General features: G+C 44.4%; 1 protein-coding gene across 1 annotated transcript; it reads right to left on the bottom strand.

Annotated features, from left to right (window-relative positions):
* Window positions 1-166: 166 nt before the first annotated feature.
* rgmb (repulsive guidance molecule BMP co-receptor b) lies at window positions 167-11,109 on the bottom strand. The gene is made up of 3 exons (XM_053871212.1): window positions 10,650-11,109; window positions 5,327-5,856; window positions 167-3,699 (listed from the first exon to the last, which is right to left on the bottom strand). The coding sequence occupies exons 1-3, from the start codon at window positions 10,765-10,767 to the stop codon at window positions 2,959-2,961; spliced, it is 1,389 nt and encodes a 462-aa protein (XP_053727187.1). The 5' UTR covers window positions 10,768-11,109; the 3' UTR covers window positions 167-2,958.
* Between the last annotated feature and the right edge of the window lie 2,287 nt (window positions 11,110-13,396).

The raw sequence follows: 13,396 nt of genomic DNA on the forward strand, positions 1-13,396 counted from the left end.
AGCATAATAAGCTATATTAAGAAATATATATAAAGTAAATTAAATTAGTATGAAATACTTGTGAGTATCGAGTCTTGACAAATCAGCGTCCTGTGAGGACACTCACAAAGCTTAGAGGGTTAAAACATCAGTAAAAGTAGTTTATTATTATTAGGTTGACGGTTGGTTCAGAGTCCTGGTTAAGGTTAGCCATTTGTTTTGGACGGTTCAGTTAACTGTGAGTGGCCGGGGAAAGGGTTATGTCAATGAGAGGTCCTCACAAAAATAGTGAAACAAACATGTGTGTGTTTCATTTGTAACTGCAAAAAGCATATGAAGCAAACTAAGATTGTTTAATTTAAACAACTGTTCAGACAGCAAAAGTAATCGATCCAATGAATCACAGTGTGGTTAAATTTGTCTGCTGAAACTTGTCTCTTGAACTTCTCGCCTGTACAGTATTTTTTCCAAATTGATGTGAATCATATTCTTGTGTATTTATAAGAATGTAATCGAATATGAACTGCTCATAAGGCTGGAGTTTTGTTTACCCAGGGGTTAGAGGTCATGTGCTGGCTTCTCTGGCTCCTCCAGTCCACCTGTCTGGAGAACGTCTGGGCTGGACGCTGCTGGTCTGCATGGTGAGGGACTTGAGGAGAGGGAATCTGCAGGTCAGCTGGACGTCCCCGTCACAAGGCCAAGACAGCAACTGGATGTACAGCTTTGCTGTGCACAGACAGCTCCGTGAACACAGTGCAGTGTCAGCAATCACCGTGACGACCGACGACTGGCCTTCTTTCATCTGCTCTGTCAACTATCCTCGACATCCCAGGGTGCAGAAGAAGGCTCGGACCACCTTCTCAGGTGGGCACTGAGCAGATCCTTTCATTTCTGATCACCATATACTGTAGCTGGTTACACATGATGCTCTGTTTCAATCCCTCAGGAGATGAAAGTGATGTCTGCTCAGGAGAACAAGAGACAGACGGTAAAATATTTCACATCATATCACGTAATTATTCCATTCATACCTGCTTTTGAAATTATTTCTGGGTGTTTTGCCCTGCAGATGTTGTCGTGATGACCACCACAATGAGTGTTCTGATCTTGAGGCTGCTTTTCTTCAAGAGTCTTGTCTTTAACACTCTCATAACATTATATGCCATTGTGAAGTGGTGAGTACCACATTTTAGATGGAGTGATTTCACTTTTATTAACTGATTTTCTTTTCTTTTATAGAAATCTGTGTTTGTCTCAGTTTAAGGCTGAGCGGGGCTCAACAGTCATAAAGATGAGTGAGGATATAATTCTCAGCTGTCTCCTCAATGGACCTCTTCCCATTTGCTTTGTGAACTAGACCTCTAGTTGGGTTCAAAACTCACTGTTAAGAGTGTCATCTCAGGTAAAGAGGTCTGTCTTTAACGCTACCAGAAACCCAGCTGGGAATCTTGTCATCTTCTTTTCAGTAAGTGAGACAGCAGGTGCTGCTGAAAAGTGGCGGTTGAGAAAAGGTCTGTTGTAGTATCTGATTAGACGTGACCTCAGACGACTGGTGTGTACACACTAGCTCACACTTGGGTGATCGTTGCGTGTTCATTGTTTTATGTTGAGAAAATGAAGGATTTAAAACTGAAAGCAATTTCACAGATGAAAAATTAGCTCTAATGTATAAAAGGCAACCATATTTGTGACATTTTAATAAATCTTGTCGCGTTCAAACTTAATATCCTGTGTTTTGTTTTTTCCATACATAAACGCCTTTAAACGTTTTTTTTTTCTTACATTATGTGTTGAACTAGCATGTATTAGTGTGTTTTGACTCGCATGAAAAATGACTGCACAAATCCTCATTCTTCTGTCGTTCATCTCGGGTGAAAGTTCGAATCGTCTCAACATGGACAAAAACACTGAAAATAATAAATACTTCGCTTCCATGTTTTTAAGTGTTATGAGAAACACACTTACAAAGCAAGAGAGCGCCACTAGGTGGCAGTACAATCACATCTGACTTTAAAATTGTTATGACCAAACAGCAAGAATATGAAGCTGAACTTCTACTGAACACTACTTTCATAAATAAGTTAAGTATTAACATTGACCAGTCATTCACCAAACTACATTGACACAAAATGAGATCACAATACCAACAGTGACGTTGGTAACACGCAATGCTGTACAAGGGATTTGAAGCGGTGCCATAAGTCACCACCATTGACCACAACCCAGTGATGTTTGAAGAGTCCAGTCACGACTGAACGAATCCTGCATGAGATGGACTGAAGATGACTGTGTGGGGGAGAAAGTGCTGGTTTGGTGCTGAGCGATGTTGGGCACGCTGGAGAGCAGTAGAGTGAAGTCTGCGGCTCAAAAGAATACAACTGAAGCTGTGAGTGCTGATCCTCTGGAGGAGCGGTCAGACAGTAGAGACGACACATTCACACAGACGTGGCTGAAGGACAGCAAAGCTACAGTAGAGATGGCATCAACAACAGAAAATACATTCGACAAAGAAGTCACGTTGACAAGTGACTTTTCCAAATGATGGAAATTCATACTGCGGGATCTAATCACAACTAAATCCAAATCAGCTGATGTCATCCAGTGGACATGTTGGTTGAGAATAAGAAACACTGTTGTGGATTTAAAAACAGGAAAATAAAGTGCCTCTTTGAAACAAACATCCTCTGTCTGAGGTATTAAAGAAAATCACATTGAACTGCGGCATCACACTGTGCACAAAAAAACAAAACTATATACAGATCAGAGTGTGTGTTTGTGTTGGTGGGACACACACACACACAAGGATATCGACATTGTCATTAGGGTCATATTACTGGATCTTCACGACTGCTGTGATTTCTCCAGGGCTCTCTGTTCCAGACAAGCCTCCACAGAGGGGAGGACAAGAATAAATACACCAGAGACAAACAAGCTCCCAACTTCCTCTTGGAGTGAGAAGCTGGTGTTTCATGTTAGTGCTTATTCAAGACACAGTTTACACAGCAGGAGAAGTAGCAGAAGTCTTGGCGTGTCAGGGTAGAATGTGGAGGGAGCAGAGCCCTTTGGGTAGATCCTCCATCTGTCTTGGTGAGGGTGAAGACTCTCCATGTCTTTCTGGGCACTATAGGCAGCCACAGAGAAGTTGGCGTCCCCGGTGGTCAGGAGGTCAAACACACAGGAGGAGTAGTAAATATCTTGCACCAGCAGCTTCTCTTGACAGCGCTCCCTCGCCCCATCAAGGCTGAAGACCTGTGGAGAGCCGTGAAGGGACAGCTGAGTCTGAGAGGCAAAACTGGGCCGACGCATCTGCTGAAGCTGCAGGCTCAGAGGAGGCGGGGACAACGGCAGGTGACCACCCTGGTCGATTCGCTCCCCCCTGGGGCAGCCGTTCAAACAGAGCTGCAGGTCTTGGGTGGCGTCGTAGGCCTGAGCCAGCTCCTCAGGGATCCGAACAGCCAGGGTCAAGTAGCGGCCCAGCTGCCGGACGATCACCGTCACGCCGATGTAGCCAGCATGAAGCTCCACGTGGTGGCCAGGGCTGCGCTCTGAGATCCATAGCGCCCGGACCTTCCTGGCGGCACCATTTGCACCGGCTGAAGAGTGGATGGGGTCTCCACTGCTGACGGTGCCGTCGTCAAAGGCAGCGGGGAGATTATCGGTGACGGCCTGGTAGACCCGCTGGTCCGTGCAGCCTTCATAGGGTTTGAAGATGATGGTAATCTGCACACGACAAATAATATTACTCTTAAAACAGAATTAAAATCTTATCCTTGTAATGCAATGTAATGGGACTAGCACGTTACATGTCACCTTAAGGTCAATCCTTTACAAACTTGCCATTATACACACTGTCAGCTCACAACCACACTTGTCAGAAGTGGCCTGTTTGTCAGGATGGATCAAAAAAATGTGACTAGGCAAATGCTACTAAAGCTAGTTCTTCCTGCCTCAATTGCGGATTTTGTGTGTGGATGACCTACCAGGGAACTGTTTTTCTTTATATCTCACTAGAGTAGGTGTAAAAGCAAAAACAGGATACTCTTTATCTCAATTGAAACAGCAGGTACAACTTAAACCAAGATAGAAACCTAAAAAACAGGCGCAAAAATAGAAAATATTCTGCATCGGACAGTTCTTTTCCTTGTGTTCCACAGTTCCAAGTGTGAAATACATCAGTAGTCAATGTTCCAGAACGTTCCACAGACGCTAGTTCAGCACTTGATCCCATGTTGATTTGTAATTCTAAATAATAATTAGCGTCTTGTGCACATTCTTGACTATTCTGGTCAGATCTTGAGGATAAAGCCGAGCACAAACACAGTCCCATTACACAGGCTATTGACTCTCATCACACAACATTTGAGAAACGACCTAATGAGATTTTAACAAGCTGTAATTTGACACAGCTATGCAAACATTCTGTCACATTCTCTGAAAACACATGCTGGTTAGGAGCGGCGGCGGAGGTGAGGGCGCGGTGTGAGCGTCACATAAGCATGAGCATCACAGTTCCGGTGAATGGTGGCTTTGTTCATGTGACAGGCCTGAGGAATGAGGCCGGCAGGCTTGTTAACGTCTGTGTGTGTGTGTGTGTGTGTGTGTGTCCCCTTAATAATTGTGACTAATAACTTGCCCCACCTCTGACACAAGGTCAAAGCTTTGGCTGCAGAGTGCAGCGACTGAGCTGTACCTCTGTGCGTGCTTGAATAATTAAAGCTATCGACTGAGCTAAAGAAGGCAGACCATCATGGGAAACATCAACAGCGCTTCCTTAACACCACAAAGATCACCTTGTGTGGTTCATCGTCCGTTTTTATGGTTCATAAGAACCTTACACACACACACGGACACACACACACAAGTGGTGCATTAGGCTCCTGAGTGCAAGGAGTGCCACTTATGACACACACATAAGCAAACAGAGGGTCCTTTCACACGTCTCTACGCCTGCTATTAGTGGTCAGGCTATATGCAGCCATTAACCAAGTGAGGTTCCTACAGCGCTGCAGTTTGACTCACACCTGCGTGTCTCACTGGGCTGCAGATGTAAAATAAAGCTTCTAGTTTTACGTGTGTTTCAAGCTTTCCAAAAAACCCATCATTGAAGATGAAGCTATCTTCCTATTGTGTGTCTCAGCCTCAAGGAGCGGAACTTAGGTACGACGTCCTTGAAAATAAATGGGGAACCGCCATGGTTTCAAAAAAGGTCATCACAGAACAGGTTGGCAGCACAGTCACATACAAACTCAATTACAGCAGCTGCTCTCACGTAGGAAATTCTTGGAATTTCCCAAATATCAAATTACTTTTCAAAAAGCACACTTCTGGCTAGCAGGTTGCTGTTCACCTTGTTGGTTGCCGTGGCGCTGGATCCTGTTACCACCGGAACATTTGTGACCTGCACTGATAGATAGTCATTATCGATGAGAGGCCACGCCCCCTCCACCTTACAGGTCTGGAAGCTGTCCTTAAACGTCCTCAGGTGCGGGTCCCCAAACAGGCCACAGAACAGGTATCCGGGCTGAGTGCGGCCATGTGAGTGCGAGTGAGAGTGCAGGTGCGAGTGCGCGTGCTGCGTCCGGCTGTGGTAGTTGCAGGGCTCAGGTGCGTCCATGTGGCCCGTGGTGGGAGTAGGCCCGTCTCTGGAGCAGTTCCGCTGACTCATGAGGTCAGAGATGGCCAGCACAGATGAGTGGAAGACCAGGTTTCCTCGGCAGGACTTGGAGGTTCTCTGCGTGCAGGCCGAGTAAGCACGAAGAGCCTTGCAGAACTCTTCATGGAAGCGATCCACGGCGGGCGTGAGGTGGGTGGTGAGGGAGACAAAGTCAGTCGTGCACTTCTGGATTCGACATTGAGGAGTGGCCACCTGACACTGACCTGCAGAGGACAAGAAGTCAGTTACAATAGTGCGATTGTACAGACATATATTTCACTGCAGGCTGTCACATCACATTTATTGGCTCAAAACTAAGAAGGATTTTTCGCTTCTTCCAAATATAACCTCTGGATTTGTTTGTCTGCCTTTTGTTTCTTCCCTCCTTCTTTTTAAATGCTTATGCTCATATAAGCACTATTTCGTGTACCTCAAAATTAACAAATAAAATATACAGTGGTTTTCTATCATGACATGTTTGACTGCCAGTTCTGTCACCAATATTCATGATTGATATTGTGAACCGAACAAAATAAACATTTTTTGCAGCTGCTTCACACATAACTTCGAGACATTATTGCGCACACGTCGCTGCAACCAACTGAGGAGTGGCTGCAAGCTTTTTGTCGTCAGAGCATGTCCTGCTATGTGTGTCATATGAAGCACTTTTGTTGTGGTCAAATTGTTTTGTTCAGCATCAATCGCAGACTCAAGCCCTGTTAAACGGTTTCCTTCATGCCCTGATGTCACCTCAAATGCATCACTATGTTGGTTCAGTGCGGAATTCCACACTTGCTCGTGGTGACCACGTAGGTATATTCGTCTATGATCTCCTGTGTCCCTGACTGACTTAAGAAGTGGTTTGAGTCTGAGGTTGATTCACAGTGGAGCGATCACGGCGATCCGACCATCATAAAAAAATACATAAGAAGTTCAAAGAGGGTCAAAGTGTTGGGAAGATGATTACAAAGATCTGCTTGTAAAGAATGTAACTCCGCTACGGAGAGAAATCAGAGAGCAGTCTCTAGCTGGCTTTGATCTTAAACACACAATGTTGCTGGCCCGTTACAGTCTAATAAAATTGGATAAAGAGCTCGCCGCAGGCTGAAAGTTTTCGATCAATCAGCACAGCCGCTCTGTCGGAGTAATAAACCTGCAGTGTAATAAACCAAAGAGCAGAGAGAAAAGATAAAGATTGTTTCTCCCTCACAAGCAGCGAGATAATGCCGGTTTCATAGGCCAGATCAAAGGACATTTACATTGCTTCAAGTCCTCAAGAGGATCAGAGGAGAGACAGTGAAGATTATTCATAAACAGATGAGATCTGTTTACACCGTGACTTGGTGACACTCACAATGTCTGGGCAGCACACAAGACTTCCTGTGTCATGATTGAGGACGCAAATTCAATAAAATGCTCATTTAAAATGAGGACAACTCCACACACTGTTCTCCCACAGAAGCTTGTTTCATTGTTATGATGTGGTTCATTACACTGCATTTTTCTTTCATCCATCTGGGGTTAGGACCTGGGAACCTATCTTTCAGCCACGTAAACAACGGACCATGCCAACCTTCAGTATGTGCTTTGGAAACCATGATGGATGAGATTTTTAAAATGCAGAATAAACACCAACAATCATGCGACACATTCTTGTCGAACCCATGTGGGTTTTGTTACACATCAAGCCAAGAATCTGACCTGCCTTCTGTATGTTTGTCGAGCATCAGCAAGAGAGCACGAGAGAGATTACAGACTAGACCTAATGCATCAGTCAAAGCAAACTTCTATTAGATTAGCTCAGATAAAGGCTCTGCAGTGCATGGGCAGCCACACAAACACACTCACACACGCACAAACTGCTGTCTGAGAGAGAAAACTGGTTGTGTAATTATTTCCATTTACGGCAAACGGTTATCAATGCTCAGACGGTGGGATGATGATCCAGTAATGACAGCACACAGGACGAAAAACATCCGCAAATTCCATTATTGTCCCACACGCCAGGCAGAAAACACCCAAGCATTCACTGCTCCTCCAAAGTCTCTGCGTTATAGAATAACATATTGTCGGCTATCCAATTAAAAGAACGGCTTTACAGCAATAATGAATTGAATTGCGGGGGAAAAAAGAAATTATAGTCTGAGCAACGTCTGGTTTGTCATATTAAAAAAAAAAAAAAGACCCCCGAGGTTCTGGTCTGATGCCCGCAGCAGCCATCTGGTGGGAGTAGAGAGTCGATTTTTCAAAGTCTGGGTGCAGGTACGAGCCTGACTCACACTATGATTCAGAATCTTCCCCCTGCTTGTAAAATCCGGACACACACAAAGTGAAACAAGCCAACATCTGCACAGTCCACTCCTCTGCTGGCCAGAAATGATGCTTCTAATAGGTGAACAAAAAGTTCAGTTCTCAAATGAAGCAGACGCATAAATTGCATTTCACATTAGTCTCCTTGAGAAAGACAAATCTTGTACTTTTATATATATGTGTGTAAATATATGTGGGTAGGACCACGCAGCCCAGACTGCATTGACTTTGATGGCTGCAGACCAGAACAGGATGGTGGCCATAATGTAGCATTGGCAAACGTAAACAATTCTTTCTTTATCTCCTGATTATTTCCTTGCTCATTGCTGTGACCTAAAGTCTATGTCAGACACATGGTGATAACACACTCGACAGGTCACAAGTCCATCACAACTCAATAACCCAGCCTCAGCAGACAATTCAGAGACAACAATAAAGCTCTGTATTGTAAGCTTTGGGCCTGATGGAGGAAACCAGAGCACATGGAGGGAACACATGCAGCCTGGAGGACAACACACACAGACAGTCTGTAAATATCCAAATCATGGAATCAGCTCAGTCGGAAACACAAGGAACTTCAGGGCAAATATTGAACCTTCAATGTTGTTATTGAAATTAGTTCTTTTGTTTTTGCAGTTCCTCGTCCACATGATGAAAATCAGTTATGCTGACAGCGCTTATGGGATAACTGTGTTTGTACATGTGCAATATTACTACTGCACGGACACAAAGACTATATATACTCACTGCTGGGAAAACTTAGTAGACAGGTATCGGCTATAACTGAGAAATAATGCGGTTATGCTCAGCTGTGATTTTGACTTTAGATAGAACTAAGCAAATTTGTGATGAATGAAGATTGAAGTAATAATTCATAAACTCACATCAGTCTGGGTTTCATTCTCTGGACAAAGACCTGATTGACACGATGAGCCAGTCAGCGATGCCTGCGCACTTAACACCCCCGGCTGCCTCCAACATCTCCATAGTCTCTCCTCACGCCTTGACTGTAGTCTATGTTCCACCTTGTTTCATTTGCCCCCATCAGCACTTTCCTCTTTCCAGCGATCCCCTCAGCTCTGGGCCTCTTCATCTCTACAATCTGACCTGAATATTCCAGGCTTGATTCCTTTGTCTCCCATCCTCCAGCCTCTCCAGAGATCTAAGGCAGTATCTACTGGTATCACCTCTCAACTGAGGCTTGTGAAGTGCTTATTGATCACCCTGTTGTGCACTCTCCCTGAGCTGAAATCACACAAACAAGCCCTGCGTAGATATAAAAGCTTTACACGGGCTCACAGCACAAGACTTCCCTGTTTTCTCTCTCTGTCAGCGAGACATTTAAGAGCGTGAACAATAGTCAACACTTCAGGCATTCCTGCCTTCTTGTCTAAACACACTCACACACAGCTCTGACAGCTGGTCACACATGAAATATTCCCGAACAACCGGAAATATACAAGCTACTTTGAATACAGACTAAATAGAGCACATTCTTTCCAGGTGACAGACTTGAAGCCTGGGGGCTTTTTAATGTGCTGCGCGTCTTTCTTTTCCCACCAAACAGTGTGCAAAGGCTGTTTTGTCCTGCTGCCGGAGCTGTGTTAAATGAATTACTGGAGGTGTGACCGCTCCACGCACAGCCGACCTCATGCACACGCACAGTACAATAACAGACCTGACCGGAAAATGAGTCAATGAATGTGCTGGTAAACAAACCTGACTTATAGTGATTCAGTAAAACGTGACTTCCACTGAGTAGATATCATGCATTATTTTATATTTCCTTTTGATTTTCTAAAAAATAAAAAATATATATATATAACGATAATAAAGTAAATATATATATATATATATATATGGTGAAAATGTTGAAATGTCAAGGGAAATAAATTAAAAAAAGAAACGTACGCGAATAAAAATTCAAACTACTACGCACTACTGTGCACAGCTCTATAAAACTATAATGAAAACACTATATTGGAAAAAAAGAGTCCACAACACCACTTATGCGCAACAACCAATGAAATCCCAGTTTTAAGTTATTACTGTTTCATCAGTTTATTGTAGTGTAGTTATAGTGCCGCTGTGTCATAGTCATCTTAACACATTTTAAGATCCATTGATTGTATAAATGTCTTGGAAATATCCAAACCTACATCTTTATCTTTGATGGTTCTAATTCATTGACAGGATGAATCCCACAGACCTAAAAAAAATGTAGATAGTGATTCCGACTATACAAGTGAAAGACAACTCAACGGCACATTTATTACACCATAAATCCCTGACCATAACTTTTTATGAAGCCATTGACACCTACAGATGTCCAGAGTCTGTGTGTGGAGCCTGATATGGCTGTTTATCAGTGTTATATGAACATGAGGAGAGGCGCTCTCCTCCTCGCACTCCTTCCTCCATGAGCCATTAAGGGGCAGACAGGCGAATGACGGCCCAGGAGAGAGGAGGCGAAACCCGATCTGACTGCTGCACTGCCGCTGAGATAGAGTTATTGTCGGGCATCCGTGTGCTGGTGCGGAATAACACAGCTCTTATAACTAATAAAGCCACTTGTATCACTTTTCAGGAGCTAAACTGAGCCACTGTTGGGCTCTGTTGTTGCCGGACAAGTTAAGTCTTTGAGCGAGTGAACATGAGGAATAAGTGGCGATTATTTGACAAAAAAAAGTCACTGCAGTATATTTACCAAAGTGGGCTCCGAAGCAAACAGCGAGGATCAGCGGCAGCAGTGGCCGGAAGCGGCGCACCGGACGCGGTGAGGCGAGGCGCTCAGCCCCGCGGCCACAACATCCGTCTCTCCCCATCCCCGTCCATGCAGGGCCAGGAGGGGAGAGTGGACCGACCTCCAAGGGCCGAGAAGGGCTGGTGTCCGGGCCTCCTCTCGTCTTCTTTGGTTTCTTCTTCCTCACTCTTCTCGCCTTCCTCGCCTCCTCGGGTGCGCAGGAGCATGAACGCGCAGCTGCAGCCGGCACAAGTCGCTGCGGTCACTTTCCCACTTTCCCCCGCTGCCAGCACATCCACGGCGTGATTTCAGAGGCACTTGTGCTCTGCTTCGGACCACTCTGCCGTTTCCACTCGCACAATCGCATCTCAATCTCCGCAGGCCGGGGCTTCTCTCCCACTCCTCCCCTTTCACTTTCTCCTCCTCCACCTCCTCTTCCTCCGCTCTCCTTCCAACAAATCAATGGATTCAAGCAGCAGTGCCGGCGGAATCCCCGCCTACCACAGACAGCAGCCAGTACACACACGAAGTGGACTGAGAAAAAGTTGTTGCTACTCCCTTAGGAGTATCGTTACTGACGGCTTTGACCTGATTTGCATGTGAGCAAATTTTATTTTCACTTTAATGGAGAACAACTAAAGAAAGTTACTTGCCATCACTTGTGTTGCTGTGCATTCAGTCACATACTTTTATTTCATATTCTAATCTAGAAGATTCAGGCTGAACCGTTTCAAAAGCATCCCCTTTTCAAGTGGAGTTTACTATCAAACATCTGAGAAACCTGGGGAACACTTTTCCTGTCACGAGAATGCGCCACCATGTGAACACATATTGGCTTGTTAGCATGTGGAGGCACCGTTTTTGGAAAACAATTCTGTACAGCCGGATGAGCAAACCTAGATGAAAACCCTCCGAGTGATGAGAGACAGCGGTGTTCCTTTCACTCCCCTCCTTTCTCCACCTGCAGCCATAACTCATCGCTCAGACACTCATGTCTTCGAGGTGACTGTGAAATGTGACAGTACAGAGCAAACCCATCAATATCTCAAATCTATTTGCACCTTAAGTGCATGACAACTAGTGCAGAAGATGCTTGAAGCAGCTGTAGACCACTTTGTTGAGAGTCAATTTCCCTTGAAACAACAAAACACTACCAAAAAAGTAGATCAATAAATGAATGATAACCAGCTTCCCAAAGGATGTGACTTGTTTTAATAAGCAAACAACAAATAATTTGTTTGTTTTGGGGTCCAGTATTCTTACAATAAAACAGTAGCACAGGTAGTATTACTAATAGCATAGAAGCATTAGGTGTCACAGGAATGACACAACCAAGGTCCAACCTCTTTTATTTATTTAGAAATTATTCATATTCAGACTCCACCCTTCAGTAGTACCTGTTCCCTCGACCACCCTGTCCCATCCTTCGCTGGGCTGGTCCTATTCTAGCATTAAAAAGTTATGAAAATCTACCACTTTAGTAATGAGGTGGAAAATAATGTCACACAAATTTTCCCAAAAGCCTTTTAAAGAAACAAAGAAGTCAGCTATGGACGACAGGGCGTTCAGGCATGTGAAATGAACTTTTAAACATTTCTTAAGACTGACACACAATAGGTAAAAAGTGAAAGCGAAAAATAACTAATATTACATTTACATTGATGACAAAACGAGTGCTTTTGCTCATTTTCTTTGTTTCTTAGATATACACTATGTAGGAAGTTTGTTTGTCCTTGTTCTGTAGCAAATGTGAGGGGAATCCAGCAGGGGGGAAAAACAATCTCATCAAGTATCTTATACTGTCATTATGGGCATTATACATTTAAAAGATTTAGCAATTTAAAAAGAAGAGAAAAAGAAAATAAAGGCCCCAAAACAAATGTTAAAGCTCTATTTAGTAATGAACATGGTGACCGTCATAGTGCCGACCTCACACCGGCCCCCAGACCGCACTTTGTCCAGCTCTGCTCCAGATACGATTCTCCAACAACAGTTCTGGAGGCAGAATAAGACACGTGGTTTTCTTTGACTGGGTGTGAATGAGTGCGACGTCTGTCCTGTGATTGATGGGTGACGGCCATGTGACTTCAGACCACACTGTTTCTATTCAGTGCCTGGTAATTTCAGTTTGTAATTGAGTAACAAGACGAATTGCATACCTCAGCAACACAGCGTCAGTGATTAATTAGCAGGAGACGAACACGCGCTTTATTAACGCTCCAATCCCAAAGACAAACTGCTTAATTGAATTACCACCATGCTCACGAAGATATTTGTCATGATGAATTTCATATTTCATAACGGTTCTCATGTCACGCGGGACGTGAGAAGGAAGGCAAGATAACAGATGACCCTCCTTGTTGGATTTAATTCCATGTTGCGCTTGAATCACTTGAATCAGTTTCACCACCGCTGAGCTGCGAGCTCACACACGCACACACACACACACACGCACACACACACAGCTGCATAGCTCCACATACATTGATTCAGGGCGCCTCAGGCACAAAGACAGTCTGTTTCTGAGCGTCCAGCTTGTCTTCACCTCCACACCTCTGCCGCTCTTCTCCACTTCCACCCCTCTCCACACCTCTTCAAGCCTCCCCAACGACAAACAGGCCGAAATTCAACAAATGCTGCTCACAGCTGTGTGTGTGTGAGTGTATGCGTGCCAGAGTGAGGGCTGGTATTGTTGCAAACATGTCAGACGC

The sequence above is a fragment of the Synchiropus splendidus genome, chromosome 7 (genome assembly GCF_027744825.2).
Source record: "Synchiropus splendidus isolate RoL2022-P1 chromosome 7, RoL_Sspl_1.0, whole genome shotgun sequence".
NCBI lineage: Eukaryota > Metazoa > Chordata > Actinopteri > Syngnathiformes > Callionymidae > Synchiropus > Synchiropus splendidus.

Coding starts and splice junctions, on each gene's coding strand:
- rgmb (XM_053871212.1), bottom strand. CDS start 10,767: ATGGGGAGAGACGGATGTTGTGGCCGCGGGGCTGAGCGCCTCGCCTCA. Junction 5,857..10,649: donor TTGCTTCGGAGCCCACTTTG/GTAAATATACTG, acceptor TGTCCTCTGCAG/GTCAGTGTCAGGTGGCCACT. Junction 3,700..5,326: donor GCGCCACGGCAACCAACAAG/GTGAACAGCAAC, acceptor TGTCGTGTGCAG/ATTACCATCATCTTCAAACC.